Source organism: Galeopterus variegatus, unplaced genomic scaffold (assembly GCF_000696425.1).
Source record: "Galeopterus variegatus unplaced genomic scaffold, G_variegatus-3.0.2 Scaffold2134, whole genome shotgun sequence".
Classification (NCBI taxonomy): domain Eukaryota; kingdom Metazoa; phylum Chordata; class Mammalia; order Dermoptera; family Cynocephalidae; genus Galeopterus; species Galeopterus variegatus.
The window spans coordinates 166,338-187,607 of NW_007728245.1; the positions used below are offsets into that span (position 1 = coordinate 166,338).

General features: G+C 49.8%; 2 protein-coding genes across 20 annotated transcripts in view; one reads left to right on the forward strand and one right to left on the reverse strand.

The window, feature by feature from the left end:
* MAP4 (microtubule-associated protein 4) overlaps positions 1-16,736 on the forward strand; it is a 119,038-nt gene extending 102,302 nt beyond the window's left edge. For 7 of the 16 annotated variants that reach the window (XM_008580617.1, XM_008580622.1, XM_008580628.1 and 4 more), the window contains 8 exons: positions 419-478; positions 601-893; positions 2,412-2,525; positions 4,578-4,670; positions 11,271-11,352; positions 13,251-13,363; positions 15,237-15,426; positions 15,551-15,740. In XM_008580617.1, coding sequence (XP_008578839.1) covers positions 419-478; positions 601-893; positions 2,412-2,525; positions 4,578-4,670; positions 11,271-11,352; positions 13,251-13,363; positions 15,237-15,426; positions 15,551-15,558 — 953 coding nt within the window. In that variant the 3' untranslated portion in view covers positions 15,559-15,740. Of the gene's footprint in view, positions 1-418; positions 479-600; positions 894-2,411; positions 2,526-4,577; positions 4,671-11,270; positions 11,353-13,250; positions 13,364-15,236; positions 15,427-15,550 lie in introns of all 16 variants that reach the window. The other 9 variants (XM_008580627.1, XM_008580633.1, XM_008580618.1 and 6 more) reach the window with 8 other exon arrangements.
* A 1,854-nt stretch (positions 16,737-18,590) lies between these two features.
* Positions 18,591-21,270, reverse strand: part of DHX30 (DEAH (Asp-Glu-Ala-His) box helicase 30) — a 37,042-nt gene continuing 34,362 nt past the window's right edge. For all 4 annotated transcript variants that reach the window (XM_008580636.1, XM_008580637.1, XM_008580638.1 and 1 more), the window contains 9 exons: positions 20,866-21,041; positions 20,431-20,637; positions 20,259-20,340; positions 19,983-20,176; positions 19,697-19,856; positions 19,419-19,576; positions 19,225-19,328; positions 19,008-19,147; positions 18,591-18,917 (listed from right to left, as the gene is read on the reverse strand). In XM_008580636.1, coding sequence (XP_008578858.1) covers positions 18,664-18,917; positions 19,008-19,147; positions 19,225-19,328; positions 19,419-19,576; positions 19,697-19,856; positions 19,983-20,176; positions 20,259-20,340; positions 20,431-20,637; positions 20,866-21,041 — 1,475 coding nt within the window. In that variant the 3' untranslated portion in view covers positions 18,591-18,663. The remainder of the gene's footprint in view (positions 18,918-19,007; positions 19,148-19,224; positions 19,329-19,418; positions 19,577-19,696; positions 19,857-19,982; positions 20,177-20,258; positions 20,341-20,430; positions 20,638-20,865; positions 21,042-21,270) is intronic.

The window sequence follows — 21,270 nt, forward strand, 5'->3', positions numbered from 1 at the left end:
TGTGTGTATTCAAAAAATCTTTAGTGAAGGAGACTCTCATGAATTCCCAGGTAGAATTTACTGTCCCTTGCTTAATGTCTCCACAGCACCCAGCACATTGTGGTGATGGTCTTACATGATGATAAGAAATAGGCAATTCAATTCCATAGGCAAGTATTGATGACCTACATCTAAGGCCATGTAAAAGGCATTGTCAGGATATAGAGGAGAATAAGATACAGTGCCTGGCCTTGTATGCTACGTAACGGCACGGTCTTTACACTGCTATCTAATTTACTACTCTGTTTCCAGAGACTCAGACAGCTCCTGGCTCAGAGTGACATTCAGTAATTGTTGAATGAATGATGAATTTCAGTATGGATGAGTCATTCAATGTCAGTTTGTTAAAGGTTATATTAATAAGTATATGTTTGTGCAGCCATTAAGACTGAGGGAAAACCTGCGGACATTAAGAAGATGACTGCAAAGTCTGCACCAGGTAATACCCTATGCCCCACTTTATGGAACTTTAACTTGAACCCCCACCTCTTCTGGGGCTTTAAGATTCCCATTTTCCCTCTCTGCATGAACACTTGCTATCTCTCACTCCTACCTTTGCAGCTGAACTAAGTCACCCAAAGAGCACCTCCACCAGTTCCATGAAGAAAAATACCACTCTGGGTGGAGCAGGACCCCCGGCGGGGGTGGCTTCTACTCGAATCAAGTCTACCCCCACGCCTCCCCGGCCCTCCATGCCTCCTCCCACAGACAAGAAGCCCACTTCGGCCAAGCCCAGCTCCTCTGCCCCCAGACTGAGCCGCCTGGCCACCAATGCTTCTGCCCCTGACCTGAAGAATGTCCGGTCCAAGGTTGGCTCCACGGAAAACATCAAGCATCAGCCTGGAGGAGGCCGGGTAGGTCCAGAGAGCTTGGGATTTTGGGGGGTTTTGGCATGCTGGCCCCTGCCTTTTCCCTGTCACATTCAACCACTGTTCCACAGGCCCACCAAAGAAGTGGGGCTGTTAAAGCATCTGATTCAGCATCAGAGAATTTCAGCCTGGGTTCCGTAGTGGACTTTGTGCCCCAGCAGCAGGGAAGGGATGGGCTGAGCTCTGGGCTTTCTCTTTGCATCTCAATCAGAGGGGCTTCTGTTCTGTATGTTGGAGTTTGGGTTTGCATTTTTGTTTGGAAGTAAAGGGATTCTTCTGTCTTACAAAAGAAACAGAGGAGGCCTCAGAGACTCTGAGAGGATGAAAGATACTGGACATGAACCCAACTTTGCATCATTCTTACTCTACATCATGAGTGTTGGGATAGGCAGAAGGTGGAACCCCTCTTAGTTCCACAACCCATGACCTGAGTGGGGTGTCTGTCTAAAAGAGGACTGTGTTCTCTTATGGCCAGGATGAGTTGTGCTGCAAGCCTCTGGCTTTTTTCTCAACAGGACTGCATTAGATATAGTGACAGAGAAAGGCACGTCAGGCCACAGCAGCGCTTCACTTTAAGGATTTCTGGTTGTGTGAGTCCCAGAATTATTTGTTAACTGTTAGCAACCATAGGGACTCAGTGTGTGAAAGAGGTGGTGGCAAAAGTCCCGGGAGTACTAACCAGCTTATTTCCTACCTCATTTATAGGAGATAAGCCATCTTACCTCCTACAGCACTAAACCACCACAACCACCGCCCAGAATAGGATACTTATATTGCTTCAGTCCAAAGCTGTTAAAACATTGAGGAGGGACAAAAATGAGACAGAATCCTGGTACAGTTGGAAGACACTGGTGGCAAAGTGAGATCCATCTGGGATAAGAGCTTAACGTTGCCTTCTGTGAGGGATGGTGGCCCTCGCATACCTAGACAAGCCTGTGGGGCTGTGCTGCTGGTGGCCCATCCCCACCTCTCTTTGCTCTTCTTATGCTTTCATGGTGCAAAAGTTGCAGGAGATCTTGGAGGAGAATTGAGTAACTTGCTCTAGTGATTGACTTATTTTCTGTTCCAGCATACCTGAAGAGTATGATACTTCCCATCACCAATAGTAGTTCTCTGTGACCATGGCACCTTGCTTGGGGCATATCAGAACATTTGAGCAGGAGGGCACTGTGATTTGAAAATGATAATCCCAACGTCCACTCAGAAGAGAATCACTAGTTTGGCCCTATTAGCCTTTCTCTGTACCTTTTCCTGTAAAACGGAACTTAATCTCTTCCTTGTATCTCAAGTCTTGAGTCTGCAGCTGTTCTCCCAGTGGTCCTCTACTTGGGGATCTCTGGCTTGGTCAACCCTGGGAGATGTGTGTTTTTTCGTACGAGCAAGGGTAACCTGCTTCTGCCTGGTGGCCTGGCCTGGATTCGAGTCCCCTACAGCCTTCCCTTCTTGACATTTGGGTTCTTACTCTCTTGGTTTGAAACTTGCCCTCCCTCTATCTCTATCCAGGCCAAAGTAGAGAAAAAAACAGAGGCAGCTGCTTCAGCTGGAAAGCCTGAACCTAATGCAGTTACTAAAACAGCCGGCCCAATTGCGAGTGCACAGAAACCGCCTGCTGGGAAAGTGAGTTTTATTTAGACTTATCTCTGGAAGGTAAAAGATGAGAAGATATTTCTTCCAGTCACTTTCCCTTCTATTGTACTTTTTTCCTGTCCTTAACTAGTTTCTACTTCTCTCCCATGTTCCCTTCTCTGTATTTGATGACAGAGTTGGGAGCCCATTAGCCCTTTGGGGACTATTTATTCAGCTGGATAAAACATATCCAAAAACTTTGTGACTTCCTTCACTTGATCTGAAACACACCTGCTATGCACACAGACACACGGTGCACCCAGCTTCTTCCTCAGTAAGACCTGGCAGTGGTAAGCTTCCAGCACTTGGAACCCTGGAGCCCCTGTGCTTTAACTGGAGCTAGAAAGTCCCTCACCTAATGCTGCATGAGTATGGAGATAGCATCATTTGTCACCTATAAGAGGTCACCTCTTAAATGAAAGTTAAGATGCTCGTTCCCCGTGGAACCCACTTAGAGGAAATGTAACATCAGCTGGAGGGCAGAGGTCCACCTAAGCTCTAGGTTCTTTCCCTTTGCCTCCCCTGGAACTGGGCCCTCCTACCTGCTGTGGGACACCTTCCTCCTTTAGCTGTGGCAGGTAGGTGGGCCTCTCTGGCCAAGGGCTGCCAGAGAAGCCTGAGCTGCAGCCGTTAGGGACCAGGATGGTAAGTGTCAACCTGACGAACTCGTACAGTAGGGGAGGTGAAGGCGACAGCACTGTGGCTTCTGGGTGACTACTAGAGGTCCCATTGGTCTCTGCATTCAGACAGGGCTCATTAGGAAGTAGTTTGCTAAACAATTATTCATCATTCAAGTTATGAAAAAGGCAAGAAATGACAAGGTACAATGAGGTGTATGGATTGGAATTTGTCAGGGTGAATTTCTGTACTCTGTAGAGTTCTTTAGTCTGGGGACTGCATCATTTGCAAAGAGCCTTTGGCTCTGTAATGAAGGAAGGAAGCTAGCTAGCAACTATTCCTTCTTGGGAAGGTCCAAAAAGAATTCTTTGTTCCAAACCCTTAGTGTTGCAGAATTCCAGAGGGAAGCCATTCATCTACAATACGATGTAAATGTGTCTCCAGGATGGAGTTTCACTGTAGCCCTGCGTAGGGCCTGTTCTCTTTGCACATGAAACTCATAGGGCGCAGGATAAGGCGGATGCAAAAAGATGTTTTACCCTCAAATCAAAAATAAGTCTAGTGGCTCACTTGGGAGAGTGTGGTGCTGATAACACCAAGGCCACAGGTTTGGATCCCTATATAGGGGATGGCAGTTAGCTCACTTCAGAGAGCGTGGTGCTGACAACACCAAGTCATGGGTTAAGATCCCCTTACCGGTCATCTTTAAAAAAAAATAATAAATAAGTCTAGTCCTAAACCTCTCTTGTACTGTGCTTTTTGAGCCCTTGAGACAAATGGGCTAAGTATGGAAGCTGCTGAGGCTGCAGCCTGTGCTCCCCCTTGTGTCCAAGATTCTGTGTCTATTTACATTTGTATATGAGCAATGTCCCTTCCTTCCTGTTAGTATCAGATCTCTGTTGTTAGCCAGCTGCCCAGTGCTTCTCAGAGCAGCCTTTGCTTCTAAGTGTGGGTCTGGCTTGCAGCAATTCCAGGCTCCAGATTTAACGGAATTGCCCTCCTTGGGTGAGGACAGGTCCAGATAATCAGGAACCTTACAGAGAGGAGCCAAGGACACTATGCCCAGCTCTTGGGGAGTGAGCAGGACAAGAAGGTGGAGCCATGCCTGGGTGGGCATCAGGCCTGCTGCAGTCTGGGCCTCGTGAACTATAGCCCAGCCCCCAAGGAACTGTGGTGACAGCCATGTGGTGCTTTTGCAACATCTACTTCTGTTGTTGTGTTTGTTCATGTTTTCCCTCCCCTTCTTGTTCTTTCAAATTCCTTTTCCTGTGCTTTTCCACACCTGTTCTGCCAAAGGAAGGGGCGGAGGTTTAACAGCACTCTTTGTTGGTCATTGCAATCATGTGTGGACTCACTGCCTGCCCTGTGTCGGTTCTAACCAGCCCTCTCCCTTTGTGTTGTTTTTTCTGTTCTCTAACACTCCAGGTCCAGATAGTCTCCAAAAAAGTGAGCTACAGCCATATTCAGTCCAAGTGTGGTTCCAAGGACAATATTAAGCATGTCCCTGGAGGTGGTAATGTAAGTATAAGCTCTGGCCAGTGGGCATCTGAGGCATAGCCCACTGTGGGGTGCACTGGGTAGAGGGCTACCTGCCCCTGCAGACAGGACCACAGTGCTCTGGGCTGGGGCTTTCTCTAAGTAGCAGACTAGAGAAGTGAGGGCAAACCTCAGTGCTCAAATGTGTATAAACTGTGTGTGTTTCTGGTGAGCCCCTAAACAGCACCCTTCTGACACCCACCTGGTATCTTTTCATCCATGCGGTGGGAGGTTTTGGGTTTTCCTGCAGCTATGTCAGAGACCTAGACTGTGGTCAGTGAGTGGTCAGCAGGAGGCCTGTTGCCCGTCTTGCATCCATTCCTGGGATGCATATGTCTGTCTGCATGCCCATGTGCACTGTGCAGGTCTCTACCCTGAGGCAGATGGCCACATCTTTCCAAAGTCCATCCTCAAATCTTTGTCATTATAAAATGAGGGAATCATTATAATCAACATTTTTCTTTTTTTCTGCTTTTTCTTTTATCTTTGTTACTCTCCTTCTCTCTCCTTTTTTTCCTTTCTATTTTTTCTCCTTTTTTCTCCCTACCTTCTTCTCCCTTTTCGCTTTCTATTCTCTTTTCTCTATTTTCTTCTTTTCTAATTCCTTCTTCCTTTTTTAGTCCTCTTTCCCTCCGTTTATTTTTGTTCCTTTCCCTCTTCCATCCTAACATCCTTCTTTTATCATGCTGCTGCTCTGTGCCAGCTCTACAATCTGTGTTGAAGACATAGGTGATTCCAGCTCACAGGGAGGTTCAGTCTGTGGGGAGACAGGGCAAAATATGATTGTCACTTAGTATGTAAAGAACACCCAGTGTGTTTTCCACTTGTCCCTGTGATAGAGCCCAGGCAGTTGGGAATCTACAGAGTTGTGCCAGGGGCATGTTGGGGAGTTGTCACCCACAGCCCTTGCGCTCACTGCCTCTCTTCCAACCTGAGGGAGAGAGCCCATCCTATCTCAGTTTCTCCTGCATTCGTTTGGTTCCTTCTCCATACTGACCTGAGCTGGACTAAGTCCTGCTCCGCTTACCCTTTTCATTTTCAGACTCTGTTCCCCTGCTCCTAAGATGGTTGTGCCGTTCTGCCCATGGCCTACGAACAGCTCTCACCCCAGCAGTTCTGTTGTGAAGAAGGCAGCTGGAGAGTGTTCCTTCCCCCTTCCTGCTCCTTCATAGTCATCTCCTCACTGGGGGCTCTTCCTGGCCTGGGCAGAAACAGCAGCCTTTGTACTTAGAGTGTGCTTGACCAGCTTGGTAATTGGCCAGACATTACCGACCTGGCATGGGAATAGCTGAAGTGCGTGAAACTTTTGAGGTGGTGTGATGAAGGTGATAAAGATTCAGCCTGGGAGGTCCCATGGCACTAATCCTAGCTTTTCCTGTCACATCTTTGGCCTGGATGAAAACAGAAGGTGGACAGGAATTCCGAGGGAATTGGGGTGTGTGTATGTGTGTGTCTTTTGAAAAGAGTCATTTACCCATCATCTGCTATGATCTTTCCACACTGCCTATACATGACTTCAAATGAGATTTTCTTTTAGGATGAATGTACTTTTGTAAAAGCATTTTGATTTTAGGAGGCTTCCTTAAACAGAGAGCACTAGGAAACCACTTGTGAGCAGTTTCCAGGTGGGAAGATGAGGGTAAACAGCAGCTGACCACAGCCTGGACTGAGGTGCTTTACTTCCTTCCATACCCTCCATCAGCCCCTCCAAAGGATACCACAGTAAACATGCAGTTTAAAAGTAGTGGGCCCGCTATGCAGACAGAACATTACACACCCACCCCCCACCCAAAAACACATACACACGCATACCCACATTTAGAAATTCTGCTATTAACCATTAGGATGAGAGGCTTGGAGCAGGATCCCAGGTAGTGCTCCAAAAATGCCCCCCACATACACATACGAGGGCCAGAAGGATATCAGGGGAGAGAAAGGAGTGATGTGTTAATTTGTCAAGTGTAGCAGCTTCTTCTGTGCCATGTCCCAGTTAAGATTTTGTGTAATGTAATGTAAAGATTTTGTGTAAATATGTGTAATGGGACCTGTTGGTAGCTCCTTTCAACAGCATATTTTGGTATGTGCAAAAGGCCTGCAGGTCCTCACAGACCACTGGGGCAGCCTGTATGAACACACTAGCAGAGCAAGGTGCACTGGATGGCATGGTTGGTTGTGTGCCAAGAAGAGGACCATGCAGAGACGGGCACGTTTCTGCCTGGCAGGTTTCACTGAGAAGGAGACGTTTGGGCCAGCCTATGAAGTGGGCACACACCCTAGGCTAGAGAAGCAGCACATGATTCCCTAGAGTGGAGGCAGGTGACCAAGGGAAGAAAGAAAAGTGGGGGGAATTGTCTGGAAGCAGATTGTAGAGTCCTCCACATACTAGCCTCAGGAGGGAGAGCTCTATCTTAGAGGTAGTGGGCCTCGTTAAATGACTGGGGCTCACTTAAGCTTTCTAAAACTTTTTGTTGTGAAAATTTTCAAACTTACATAAGTAAAAAAAATAGTAAAATTAACTTGATGTACCATTTACCCAGCTTCATTTACTGTCTACGTGGCCAATCTTGGATTATCTATATATGCCCACCCTAATTGTTTTGTTCAACAGCTGGCCAGTACAGAGATCCAAACCCTTGCACCCCAATTATTTTGAAGCCAGTGCTAGGTATATCATTCATCTGAAAATGTTTTAGTATATAAGTTTAAAAGATAAGGAGTAGGCTGGCCAGTTAGCTCACTTGGGAGAGCATGGTGCTGGGAACACCAAGGTCACGGGTTTGGATCCCCATACCGGCCAGATGCCAAAAAACAAAACAGAGATAAGGACTCTTTAAAAATATATATTTTATATATATTATATATACATAGATTGATACCTCTATTCATGTGTATTAACGTTGCATACTAATAATGGTAATAATTATACATATATATAATATAGAATCTATTCTTTTAATCTTGTTCCTTTTACTCTACAGGTTCCCCCTCCGTCTTTTTTTTCTAGTAATTTTCTTTGATGAGTAAACTGAATAGTTTGTCCTGGAATCTGAATTGTACTGATTATAAACCACATGGTTTCATTTAATATATTCCTTTGTCCCTTAATTTTCTTTAAATTGATTCAGGTTGAATTTTCCTCCCACGTTTTGGCAAGATTTTAATAGGTAGTGCGTTTTTTTTCTATCAGGAGGCATATTCGTATCTCATTCTTCTGGTTGTCTCTCTTTTTGTGGTCTTGGCAATGAATACTGTATTAGTCCGTTTCTGTTGCTTATAACAAAATACCTGGAACTGGGTAATTTAGAAAGAAAATAAAATTTTTTGCAACAGTGACAGCAATATCAGGGTATCACACTGTGAAATAGCAGAGCAGAGAGAGTAACCTCCTCATTCACTCTTTTTTTAAAGCCCTCAGATCCACGGCCCTGACCACCATCTTTAATCCATTCACTACAGTATGGTCTTACAATCTAATCATGTCTTCAAGGCCCTACCTTTCAGTTATCGTAATAGGATCTCCCACCCTCAACAGTTACACTGGGGATTACATTTTGGGGTTACATTCAAGCCAAGGCAAATACCTAGACCCATGAGTTCAGTAGAGGTGCACCGTGGTTAGCCTCTCGGTCTAGCATTCCTTGTCCATTCATTAGCTGCAGTACATCCGTAAAGCGAAACTTCCCCTCTTCAACTCTTTAATTGAGGACTAGGCAAAAGGTAAAGAAATGGAGGCTGCAAGTGTGGAACACTGTCAGCCTCTGTTAACTGCTCACGGATGGTGTAAGATGAGCTTGTCACCATTACTTCAGGACACATGGTGGGTGGTTTAAGTAACTGCCAGATATTTGACTAGGAAAAGTACACTTTCCTCTGTTCTCCCTATGAGCAACAAGAACAGGGGCGGTGGGGGTGATTATGGATGAGGCCTTTATGGCTCTCTCTTCTTGAATTGGCCATTTCTGCCACTGACAAATTATAAACCAAATACCTTGTTCTAACCCCAGATAAAGCATTTACAGTGGTTTGACCACCAACTCTGTAACTGGTGAGTTCTCCTTCCCATCAGTACATAAGAGGGTACTTCAAAAAGTTCATGGAAAGATTTGTATTATCTTTTAATCCTATTTTTCCACGACCTTTTTTTTTTTTTTTTAAAGATGTCCAGTAAGGGGATCTTAACCCTTGACTTGATGTTGTCAGCACCACACTCTCCCAAGTGAGCCAACCAGCCATCCCTATATAGGGATCTGAACCCATGGCCTTGGTGTTGTCAGCACCGCACTCTCCCAAGTGAGCCATGGGCCAGCCCTTCCACAAACTTTATGAACTATCCTCATGTTTAGGAGGCCTCTGTAATGTATCATAAACTTCTTCCATGTTGGAGATACCCATAAATATCTGTGGAATGATCTATGGATTGAAGAGAAAACAAAAAACTTATGCCTGTCCAGGGAAAACTGTAGCCTTTTAGAAAGGTGAGACAGAGTAGAGGCTGTGTGTTTTCACAATAGTAGCTACTCTGTAAGTGATTATTGGACATGTGAAGCAATTACTGTACAGTTCATGATGGTACCCTTCAAGAGATGATGGGAGGAAGAGATGGACTGAAGCTAGAGCCTTCCAAGGCTTTGGAGAGGCAGGCTTTGAGCTGTGCCTTGAAGAGAGGAGAATGTAATGGACTTGTTAGGTTAGGGAACAGCATGAGCATTGCTTTGGAAGCAGGAGTGAGAGTGACCCAGGTGAGCTGACAATTGTGGGTAGTTAAATGTTCCTGTCCTTGGGCTGTGGGTGGAAATATGAAAATATAGAAGACACCACATCTGTCCTCTTGTAATATGGTAGAGCGGAGACCACATTTCCTGATACTGAAGGAAGGAAGACAAGGCCCAAGAATGGGGCTAGCTGTTTAACAGATTGTGGTTAAACCCCACTAGAACGCTGTGACACCTGTTCACAGGGGCCACTGCATGAAGGAGTTGATTGTGTTGGAAAGCCAGACTTCCACAGTACCAAAGCAGAGCTGGGCCACTCACAGGAACCCTGAGGTCCCCATCCGGGAACCCAGAGAGCACTCGTGTCTATAGATAATGTTTCTTGATTTAAAGACATGTCATCAGTCCTGGTATCCAGTTGTTTTTCCAGGCTCCTACAGGACAGACATTGATGAAAATCTGTTGGCTAATTTAAAAGCAGGACCAAGTAGAGAGTCTCAAACTCCAAGGCATATGTGTACCGTGATTCATTTTGGGTGAATAATCTTGTAAGGCAGTTCATCCTTTTGATTATTCACCAAACATGGAAAGAATGTCAGCTAAACGAAAGGCCCTATGGGGAGGCCTGTAGGGAGGAAAAAAGCAGAAGGGGCATAGTCACTGCAGATGTAGAGCTGCGGGCTGTTAGGGACAGGACTTAGGGGGAGACATACCATTGTGCCCAACAGTGCTTTCCACTGGATGCTGGAAAGAGAGCATACTCGGGGGAAGGGGAGGGTGCGTGTCACACATTCATAAGAACGCGAAGAGTTATCCTTAATAACCAAAGCGACCAGAGTGAAGCATTTTTCTATTACAAAGTAACAAGGGTTAGGGCTTGCCAGTTGCTCAGTTGGTTAGAGCAAGGCGTTATAACACCAAAGTCAAAGATTGGGATCCTCTTACCAGCCAGCCACAAAAAAAGAAAATTAGCAAGTTTTTTTCTTTAGTAAGAATATCCAGTGCTGGAAGGATATGGTGAGACAGAAACACAGAAAGTGGAGGTATCAATTATTGTTGCATTTCTGGAAAGCAGTTTAGCATTAAGAACCTTAAAGCTATGAATCTTTGACCAGGTAATTGAACTTCTGTGCATCTTGCCTGAGGGAGTTATCAGAGCTGCAATGAATTTTATAGTCACAAAGATACTCATTGCTGCCATGTTAACAGTAGTGAAACATTGGAAGTGACCTAAATGTTCAGTATTAGGAATATGGTTAGATTTATATAGGATATTATAGGATAGATTGATTATTATGCGGCCTTTGCTTTGTATTTACCATCTTAATGGTAAAATGAATATAATATGAAGTAAGTGGGAATACAAAATTATATACACACACACACATGCACACACATAATGGCTGTGCTGTCAGCCACGAGGGAAAATGCACTGAAAAGAACTGGAAGGAGATATGTCAAAATGTTACTACAGGATTCTCTGTGAAAGGACTTGATGTATAAGATTTTGAGGCAGAACAAAAGGGACATTTCAGGAGAGCCTTGATGTTGGTTTCTGGACCAGGAAAAATGAGATAACTGTCTGGAGGGTATAGGACAGGGTCTGGATGGGAGGCCTGCGCATGCGTAGGAGGCAGTGGTTTGGCCTGGCTGGAGGTGGGGTCAGAAGTAAAGAGCAGAGCCAGGTGGATCAAGGGCTCTTTTAAGCACTTTGGGAGGTGATCCTGACCTTGAACTGACTAGTATATAGGGGCTTACAGAGAGAGAGAAAAAAATTGAACATGGAGAAGATTACAAAGGTAGCATGGGTTTGGCCCTGACAATATACCTTCTCTGTGAGGCAGTAATTTCTTCATGTTCTCCTCCTCAGGTTCAGATTCAGAACAAGAAAGTGGACATCTCTAAGGTCTCCTCCAAGTGTGGATCCAAGGCTAACATCAAGCACAAGCCAGGTGAGTGGCACCTCCCTTGCCCCCGGGACTCCCGGAACCTGATGTTCCTGTCACAGGCCAGCTGGGCAGCCCTCTGACTGGGGAGGGTTTTGTCCCTGTGCCTTTATCCCGCCATCAATATTCAGGGAGCCACTTCCCACCCAGGACACAGTATAGTCCTCAGTCCCTGTCAGGGAGGAGGAGTTAGGTGCTGGCCCCTCAGTTCGAGGAGGAACAGTTTGTAAAGGCTGCTGTTTGCACAGGCATTCTCTTGAGCACCTGCTGTGCACATGGCACTGTTGACCTGGACCTAAGGGAGAGATTCACTGTCGGCTGAGAACCTGGATCAGCCTCCCAGATAAACATTCCAGGAGCTAATACTGAAGGAGGTCTGTAAAGAGTGGTGGTCGGGACTTACCTGGCAGATTCAGGAGCAAAGGATGTTCCCAAGCAGTAAAGCATCAACCACTAGCCCTGGCAGGAGAATGAGCGGCATTCAGTAATGCTGCCTGGGTACGAGGACATGAATCTTGCAACTGAAGCCATGCACTTTCCTTTCAGCAACACAGTTGGTCCAGTGTCCCCCCAGAGACCTCAGAGCAGAGCCTGGGCTCTTGCCTTGGCTGTTGCCCTGACAGCCTCGTGTGTCCTGCTTCCCAGGTCTGCAACAGATTTGGGGGTAGAGAAGTCTCACTGCAGCAGTAGGCACACTGTCTGGCAGATTTGGTGTCTCAGAAGGTCAGCCACCACAAGCCAATTAGGTGAAGGCAAAGAAAACTCCCTTCTTGTCTTGGCAACGAGTAGGATACATTTTAGAATGTGTTCCATTTTAAAAGATCAGAACAGTTTGGTCTTTAACTAACCTTTTTATTTTTAATCTGGAAACTCCACTCTTGTGAGATACCTCCTTCCCTAATGACACTAAGTAATTTGAGGTGTAGTTTTTGCCAGGGCCGAGTGTGTGGGACACCTGCAGAATTCAGCCATAAGCCAGGTGTTGAGGTTTGTGACGGGAGCTGAGAGGAGATGGAAGAGTAGGGAAGGGCTCAGAGGGAAGCCAAGCTGCTGGGCCAGGGGGTGGGGTGCTGGGTGCCCAGTGAGGGCAGTCTACCCTGCACCCTTCCCTTGATCTCGTGGCCATGCTCTGGCCAGTGAACTCTGAACCTTACCTTTGGGTACAGGTCACCTTCCCTGTCCATCCCAGCCTGAGGGCTGGCTTGGTTCATGTCTGCCCTTCCTCAACTCACAGTCCTGAGGCCACTCTCTCCTTCATTTCACTACAGTGTGATTCTGTTAAAGGGCTCGGACAAATGATATTCACATCCTGTGCCTGTCAGTCACTACCTTGGTGGTGACTTTGGGCTAGTCACTCTCTTCTCCAGCATCAGTTTTAGTAGCTGTGAAACAAGAGTTGTGACCTTGACAGGGCATTTATGAGAATTCAGGGAGGCTGGCTGTGCCTGAGAAACACAACACTACATGGCCTGGTTAGCTAGAGGGTGTTGTCACACTGCCAAGAGAATCAGATGCAGTCGTTCACCTAGGTACATGTAGAGGGTTCGCCCTGGAGGCTGTGCTCTGCACCCCAGATCTGCCCAAGCCTGCTCAGCAGCTGTGCAGGCTCTGGCCTGGGCTGGTGGGAAGGATGGCTTTCCTTCTCTGTGGGGGTTTCCCTACTGGCAGGCTGGAGAGATTGTCTTAGCCTCACTTTGATAGCACTAGCCCTTTTTTGATAAGCATGTTCACTGTGTCTCCTCATTCGTCCTTAGAGCCACCAGGAAGCAGGTCACATTTTCCCCAATTCTAGATTGGGCACATAGCCAGTCCTTGGCCAAGTTCAGATTACTGTTCCAGGCTCCTGGCTTTGCCTATAGGGGTGTTTCTGCCACCCTTAGTGACCAATTTCTTTTTGGTTCCAGGTGGAGGAGATGTCAAGATTGAAAGTCAGAAGTTGAACTTCAAAGAGAAGGCCCAGGCAAAGGTGGGATCCCTCGATAACGTGGGCCACCTGCCTGCAGGAGGTGCTGTGAAGGTAGCGAGTGGGTCACCAGGGGGACACAGCTGGGGAGGGGTGGGGACTACAGCTAGGGTCAAGGCCCTGGCCAGGTAGGTGTCTGTCACCGCCCCTCAGTCTCTTCAGGAGTCATGTCTTTACTCACACCATTGCTGTTTTCCATCGTCCATCATCAGTCCTGATTGAGGCAGGATAGGTGAAGAGGCCCCAGCCTAGCCACCTCTCACCTGGCAGCAAGAGGCAGAACCTTGCTCCTGAGAGCCATGGCCCTCACTTCACAAGCCCATCCCTGCCATTTTCAGTGGGACTGAGTCAGGGCCAAGATCACCACAAGGCAAGTGGCAGTTCTGCACACACAGCTCTCCCCAGCTGTCTCATGGAGGAGGACAATGTAGGTACCTGCTCCATGTTGGGCTCCATTCCCAGCCTGGGAGCAGGATAGCACATTTTCAGCTACCAGTGACAGCAGGCTCGGCATTGCCTCTGGACACTGCATCCGGAGGGCCTGCCGTGGCCTGCCCCACCTGGGGCTCTGGGAGAGAGCTCGAGTGGCAGAGCTTCCCATGCTCAGGACTGGCTGGGCCTCTCCTCCCTTCCCTCCCTCTCCTCTCTCCTCCCTCCCTCCTTCCACAGTACTGAGACCCTTTGTGTGCCAGGATGCTGTCTGTCCTTTTCCCATGTCATTGGCAGGAAGGGGGGGACCCATAGGGGCAGCATCTTGCAGAATTACAAGCATGAGGATAGCTGCAGCTGCTCAGGGAAAGGCAAGCAAGGCAGGGGGCAGGAGCCGCTGCTCTGGGCCTTCCCTCCTGCATCTGCTCACCCTGTGCTAGTCAGTCCCCACCCAGCCTTTTGTCCTATCCTCTGTTGGTGCTCAGATTTAAGCCCTGATTGGCTTGCATGAATATTTTTGGGGTCCCTGTTTGTGTCCCCCACACCATGTGAGGATGCCATTCTTTAGTCTTTCTGAATCGATTCTCTCTCAATGGGGCGTTAACTTAGATTTAGTCACTTGTCTGAGGCCACACAGCAAGCAAGAGCAGACCAGGATTCACACCGGGGCTTTTCTGACCCCTAGTCCTGTGTTCTTTTCTTTATTCACATTATCTCCCTTTATTATTTCTGGAATTATTTTTCTAATACAGAGGCCTATTTCTTTCACTATTCTGATTTAAAACCACTGTGGAGTGTCCACGGTAACATTCTGGGCATTTTGGGACACAGGCATTCCAGTTCACCACTGTTCTTTGCTCTACTCACACTGAATGTTCAGTGTCCCCCAGATGTCCTTCTCCTCCCAAGAAGCCCTCTAGGCCCCTTGGCCCCAGAACAGTGCCCAACACAGGGAAGACCTCAGTGACCAGATAGATGAGTGGGCAGGGGTGCTGTGCAAATTACTGAGGACCCCTCTCTGAGCACATGCTATGTTCAGGGGGCGGTCTGCAGCATGGGGGGTCAGAGTGGCCATCTGCACCCCTCGAGAAGCTGTGCACCCAGCCTGCAGCACCCTCGCTTCCCAACTAGGTCCAGGCGCAGCATCTTGAGGTTGCTCTTCAGGCTTGTCATAGCTACTTTTTATTTGGCACCAGCCTTGTTAGGAAGCCTGGCACCTCTCACTGCAGAAAGGCTTCACAAAGCTTTGTGTTTCACAGAGCAGCTCCCAGCATGTGACACTAGCCCAGCTGCTCCAGAGTCTCTGGAGTGGATCTCATGAGTGGCGGTGGGGGGAGGGGCAGACACTGCCTGGTTCAAATTCTCCAGGTGACTGCACCTTGAGCCAGTGGGTGCCAGGGCAGCAGGGGTGGGGCTACATGTAAATCCCACCACCATCCCCCCATCCCACTCCCTCCCAGACTGACCCTGCACTGTCTCCCCAACTGTTTCATTGTAGACTGAGGGCGGTGGCAGCGAGGCCCCTCCGTGTCCGGGCCCCCCTGCAGGGGAGGAGCCCACCATCTCTGAGGCAGCGCCTGAAGCTGGCGCCCCCACTTCAGCCAGTAGCCTCAGTGGCCACACCACCCTGTCAGGGGGTGGTGACCAAAGGGAGGCCCAGACCTTGGACACCCAGATCCAGGAGACAAGTAAGTGGCTGGGCTCAGCTTGAGGGCCAGCCAGGGGCCCTGCCACTGGCCGCAAATTGAAGCTCCTTTCTTTTTTGACTAGAATGTGGCCTAAATTTTAACGAAGTAACCTTTTATTTTCCAGGCATCTAATGATGACATTCTGGTCTCGTCTTCCATCTCCCCTGTGTTCCCCTTCTTGTCTTGCCCGTTCCCCTCTCCCTTCCCTCCTCCCGTGTCACTGCAGATTGAGACCTACAGGCTGACGTTCCGGGCAAATGCCAGGGCCCGCACCGACCACGGGGCCGACATTGTCTCCCGCCCCCCTCACTTCCCTGGCGGCCCCATCTCGGGTTCCTGGGCCCTTGGCTCCCTTTCCCGGGCTGTCCTCTAGTCCTGTGAGCGCTTGGGTGCTGGGCAGCCCTCCAGGCCCTCCCTCCCCTGCCTTGCTCGCCCAGGGCAGCAGCAGCCCTGCTCCCACACCTCCTTCCACTCCCTGCCTGGGCGGCTCCCTGTTCTGTTCCCATCCCATCATTGCACCACTGCTGTGTGGAAAAGGTTGGGAGGGGAATGGGATGGATAAGGCTAAGTTGGGATTTTGTGGGGTCTAGGAGGGGGAAACTGGATTCTAACCTCCTCTTTGTTTGGGTTTTTTGGACCAAACCCAAGAGAAACTGACATTCACTCCTTCCTGCCTGCATCAACCTGGAGGAAAGCGTGGAGGTGGATTCCGTGTGATGACCAGGCACTGACTGTCCCCTGGAGCCCGCTAAGCCACTGCCTCTCCCTTTGACCCCACAATGGTGCCCCATCATGCAGGTGGTCCCAGGCCCCCCTTGCTGCCCCACCCAAGTTAGTTAGCGGTCAGTGCTGCCCATCCCCGCTGCTCACCATACCTGCCTAGCTGCTGTCACACTTTTCTTTTTCTTATTTTATCCTTTTTTTTTTTTTTCCTAATAACCTAAAAACTGGTGAAATAGTTTTGCAGGTTGAAGCCATGTCTAAATGAAAGTCCGCAGTAGGTGTTAAAGGAAATAGGGAGGGGAGATCCTTAAGCCTCCACCCAGGAGGATGTCAGGCAGTGGGGGCTGTCCTGCTCTGTGCAGCTTGGAGCCCTGGTGATGGCGTGGGCAAGGAAGTGAGGTGCAGGGCTGTGGCCTGATGAACAGGTCAGGCACACTAGGGGCTGGTCAGAGTGTGGACTGGTTGTTTTGGCATTTTGTGTGTATGCTGCTTTTCTTTTCTAACCAAGATGCTGGTTTTGGCATCTCTGTTATATTCCTTGGGATCTGGTGGTCAGGCCTGGGATACAAGGCCAGGGCTGGAGAAACAGGAAAGGGCCATGGAGGTCAAAATCCTTCAGACCTGTACCTGCAGGGCTAGGACACTCGACCCCCCATGTCCAGGGGAGCCTGCGATGTCCAGAACTCAAGTGGATGGTGGGGAATCAGGTCTGGAAATTTAAAAATAAAAGGCATAAGACTGAGGCCATCCCACTTACTTATAGCCTGGATGGGGAGGAATGAGGCCAGCCTGCTGAGGGGTATCCCAGCCAGGCCTGGTTTTGGGATGGCTGCAATGATGAGAAATCCCGGGAATTGTATTGACACAAAAATTCTTATTGCACTTGTATTTTTTGTATTAAAGTTTGCATGGTTTCTAATAAAGGATTAAAACATAAGTTTGTAGTGAAATGGCCTGGGAGTTTTCGAGCACTTCTCTACAGGGGCATTTTCTGCTGCGCAGATTTGCCTCTGAGGAAGCTGCTCAGACGTGGCCCCTGAGGCTCTCCTTTCTCTGCCCCTCTGCTCCTGGTGTCCCTTGGAGCTGGAGAAGGTAGGGGTATTTACTTTGGTTCAGACTTGATCTCCATGTAGAGGGAGGGTGTCCCTGGTCCTGATGGGTCTTTCTTCCCCATTTCTGAGGTAGCAGTTTTCTTGGGGAGGCTTGACACCATATCCCCAGTTCCCCCAGCACACACCCAGAAATTGTAGGAGCCTTGGAAAAAGTGCTACCTGAGCCAGAGGGTACTGGCTTTCTTCCCCAGTGACTGACTGCTGAATATTTCAACCATGCCAGGGACATCAGGGCACACCGGTGTTTTGTCAGTAGGAGGAATGGGCAAGATCAATTTGGGGAGAATGAAGCAATGGGGGTTGGGAGTAAAGAGATGTGGCAGGGGTGAGAGCAATGGGCAAAAAGGTACCTGCTGCCGTCTGTGTTGATCCTGGGGCCACAAGGATGCTGAGGTTGACAGTAGGCTCTGGGTCCTTTCACTCCTTTGGCCAAGGGTCAGGAGGGAGATAACCCAATGAGAGCTCTCTAGGTGGGCAGCAGGGAGTGGTCAGTGTTCTTAGAGGTTGGTCACAGTTTCCTTGATGGGTCCCATGTCACAGCACCTGGAAAGGCTGGCCTGACAGGTGGGGACCAGTGGCCCATGTGACATGTACTACGTTTGCGGGTGGGATACTTCTGTACTCAATTATGGCTCAGCCATTACCTGTGTCCACCTGTGGTTCTGTTGTAATGATTTCAAGAGTAAATAAAGCTGCCTGATGTCCCTTTATGCAGGCCCTGTGCTGCTTCTATGTCTTGATTTGTCTCCACTGCCTGTGTCTATGACTGCTCATCACTCCCATCCCCTTGCACTGAGGGACTGGTGTGTGCTATGCATTGTTTTGACGACCTCAGCACCCAGCACCCTCATCTATGCATTTGTGGATGTGATCAAAGGAAAGTGCCAGCTGTGCTTGTGGCAGGGCTGACACACAACTCCAGGATCAAGGTCCAAGTGGACCTTAGCTACCTGTGGAACTGTCTCCCTACCGTCTGCCTGGGAAGGGGCTGCTCCACATTTGCTGTCCAAAACCTACAAGGACAACGACAGTTTTGACAGGCTCCCCATGGTGCAGGTACCTGCAGGAGTAGTTGTGCCCCAAAGACCTGCACTAGCCCAAGCAGTTCAAGCTGGCTGATAGCACTGGTGGTTCAAACTATTGGAGATGGGGGGCAGGCAGTTCTAAACCCCTTCCTCTCCTAAGACTTGGGGCCACAGCTGGCCCTGTCCCCCAGCAATAAACATCTCTGTCTGTCCCTCCTGCACCTCCATTTTTCCACCTGGCTTGTGGAACCATGGCCCAAGGTGCTGAGGTCCTGAGAGAGGAGCCCCTGGCGGGTAGCAATACTCACAAGGGATAAATAGAACTTTATTTTAAATAAACATTTGCACTCTGTACACAGCCCCAATGGAAGCGGGGCTCAGTCATCTGCTGTCTTGCGCACATCAAAGCTGCCACAGGGTCCTCGAAGCAGCTCTACCACCAGTGCCAGCAGCTGCCCGTGCTCCTCCTGCACACCGGGTGGAAGTGCAGCCAGCTCGCTGCGCAGGCTCCGCTCCACCATGCGGCCCAGGGCCCTGCGCAGCTCCCTCAGTAGCCGCACAGTGCGAGAGTCACCCTCCAGCCGCAGCAGGTCACTGTCACTCAGTGAAATGGTGGCCCGGCGCCCATCATCTGGGGGAAGGAAAAAGATGGTGGGGAGCTGAGGTGAGGCCAGGCCCCTGAAGAGACAGAGCAGTGGAATGGGAGTCTACAGGTACCCACCACGGACGTGGACATCCCCATCAGTCAGGAGCAGCACAGCTAGTGGGTGCACCTGGGAGGAGTCCCGGACGAAGACGGTACCATTGGATTTGACGGCCATAAAGTACGTCAGCCATCGGCTCCGTAACCGTGTGGCCTCCCTAGGGAATATAGAGCTAGGTGAAGCCACCCCTCTGGTCCTTCCCAGCTGTCCCATCCAGTCCTGCCTGCCCCCCACCTGTTAATGGTAGACTTGTGCAACAGGATGTTTCCTGATTTGGTCCTGTATGTGACACTGTTGGGCTTGAACTTCCCCTGCCGAGTCACCTTGCCCTGCCTCACCTGCAGGGATGGAGGAAAAGATGGGTGGGGCTGAGCTGGGGATGGGGGAGGAGGCTACACTTGGTCACCTCCCACTCCTGGAGGCAGCACCTGGATGAGGTTAGGGTAGAGACCGGCCATCAGCACACCCTTCACCAGCTCCTCCTCTTCACTGTACTCGTTGCACTGGGCAGAGGCCAAGGTGCAGTCTGAGGGCTTCCCCACCAGGAAAGCCTCGTAAATGTTCTCTGAGAACTGCTTGATGAGTCCTGGGGAGGCAAAGTGTGGAGTGAACCCAGGGCCCCCTAGTCACAAGGCTCAGGGATGACTGTTCAGTGTGTGTGGGAGGGGGCAGCAGGGGCTCAGGAGACCAAGTGCGCCCGGCTGACCGTGGATGAAGCGCAGGCTGGGTGCGTACAGCAGGTTCTCTTCTAGGTAGTTCTCACGGGAGCTGCGGTCCTGCCAACGCAGCACCTCCTCCCAACCAGCTACAGCCCGCACAAAGGCCAGGTGGTCACTGCCGCTGTCATGGCTCAACAGTGCCTTCACCTGGGAGGGGAGGGGAGGCAAGGATACCAGCGTCATGGGAAGGGCTAGAGGGGGCCACTTCTGGACAGGAGGTGATGGAGAGCTGGACAGGAGAGCCAGAGGGCTATGGGAAGGGCTGGGTCTGACCTTGTCCACCTCTGCCCGGTTCTGCAGGCTGCTGCTGAAGGGGTCCCGAGTAAGGCAGGAAACAACCACCAGAAGAGGGTGCAGGCAACGGAAGATGGCAGCTAGAACTATGGCCTTGGCCAGCCGGGGGTCAGTGGAAATGTGGGCCAGGCGCTGCCCCAGGGTGGTCAGGTACTCCCGCTGGTCCAGCACCCCTGCAACAGCTCAGCTGTCAGTCAACCCTAGAGAGCCACTCCACACCCCAGCCTGGCCCAGCCCAGCTCAGTCCCCACTTACCAATCTCCTGGAGCAAGATCACGGCCTCATCTACTGCCTTAATGTTTGGACTGTCCACAGCCTTGGAGAGGAACTCCACTGCCTACAAGAGCAAGCCAGAGCCCACCATAAGCCTACTTCCCACCTGCTTGTTCCTGAGGCCAGCCCTTGCCCAGCCCTGCCCCTGCTGCACCGTTTTCTCAGGCATGTGGATCTTGGCTTGCAGCACCAGGTTCTCAAGAGGCGTGCGCAGGATCTCCGGCACTTGGAAAGGGACCATCTTCTCCAGCCGGCTCCGTGGGAACAAGTGGTAGGCAAAGCCTGACTGGCAGCGACCTGCACGGCCACGGCGCTGGATCACATTTGCTCTTGACACCCACACAGTCTCCAGGCAGGACACCTGTGGGAAGGTGAGCAGTGACACACAAGCCACAGGCCTTCCTCGTTGCTTCCCCACTCCTCAAATAACCCCTTAATAGACCCCCCAAAACAAGGACACTGAGACCCCACAAGTGTGGCCTTCTTGAGACACACTCACAGCAGGTCTAAAGTGGATCTAGGCTAGGGGCCACCTAGAAACTTGGAGTCCTTCCCCCAGGGTTGGCTGGGCCTAGGAGATAGATGCCACCTTGGTCTTCAGGTCGTAGCGTTCCTCCTTGTGCAGACCGCTGTCCACTACATGTACAATGTCATTGACTGTGATAGAGGTCTCAGCAATATTGGTAGCCAAGACAATCTTGCGCACCCCAACTGGAGGCTGCTGGAATATGGCCTTCTGGTCCATCATGGGGATGTTGGAGTGCACTGGTGGGCAGCAAGACACAGACTGGTTATGAACAGTGCTCCCGCCAAAACCACTCCCTGGGATGACGGTAGGGCAAGGATTACAACCCCATTTTGATGAAACTGAGACCCTGATAAATAATATACCCAGTGATAAGTAACCCAGGCACCCTGAGTCCCAGTTGGGTCTGTCCCCAGGACAGAGGGCAAGCCTGGTTTTTGAGGGCCCATCACTACTACACACAATGCT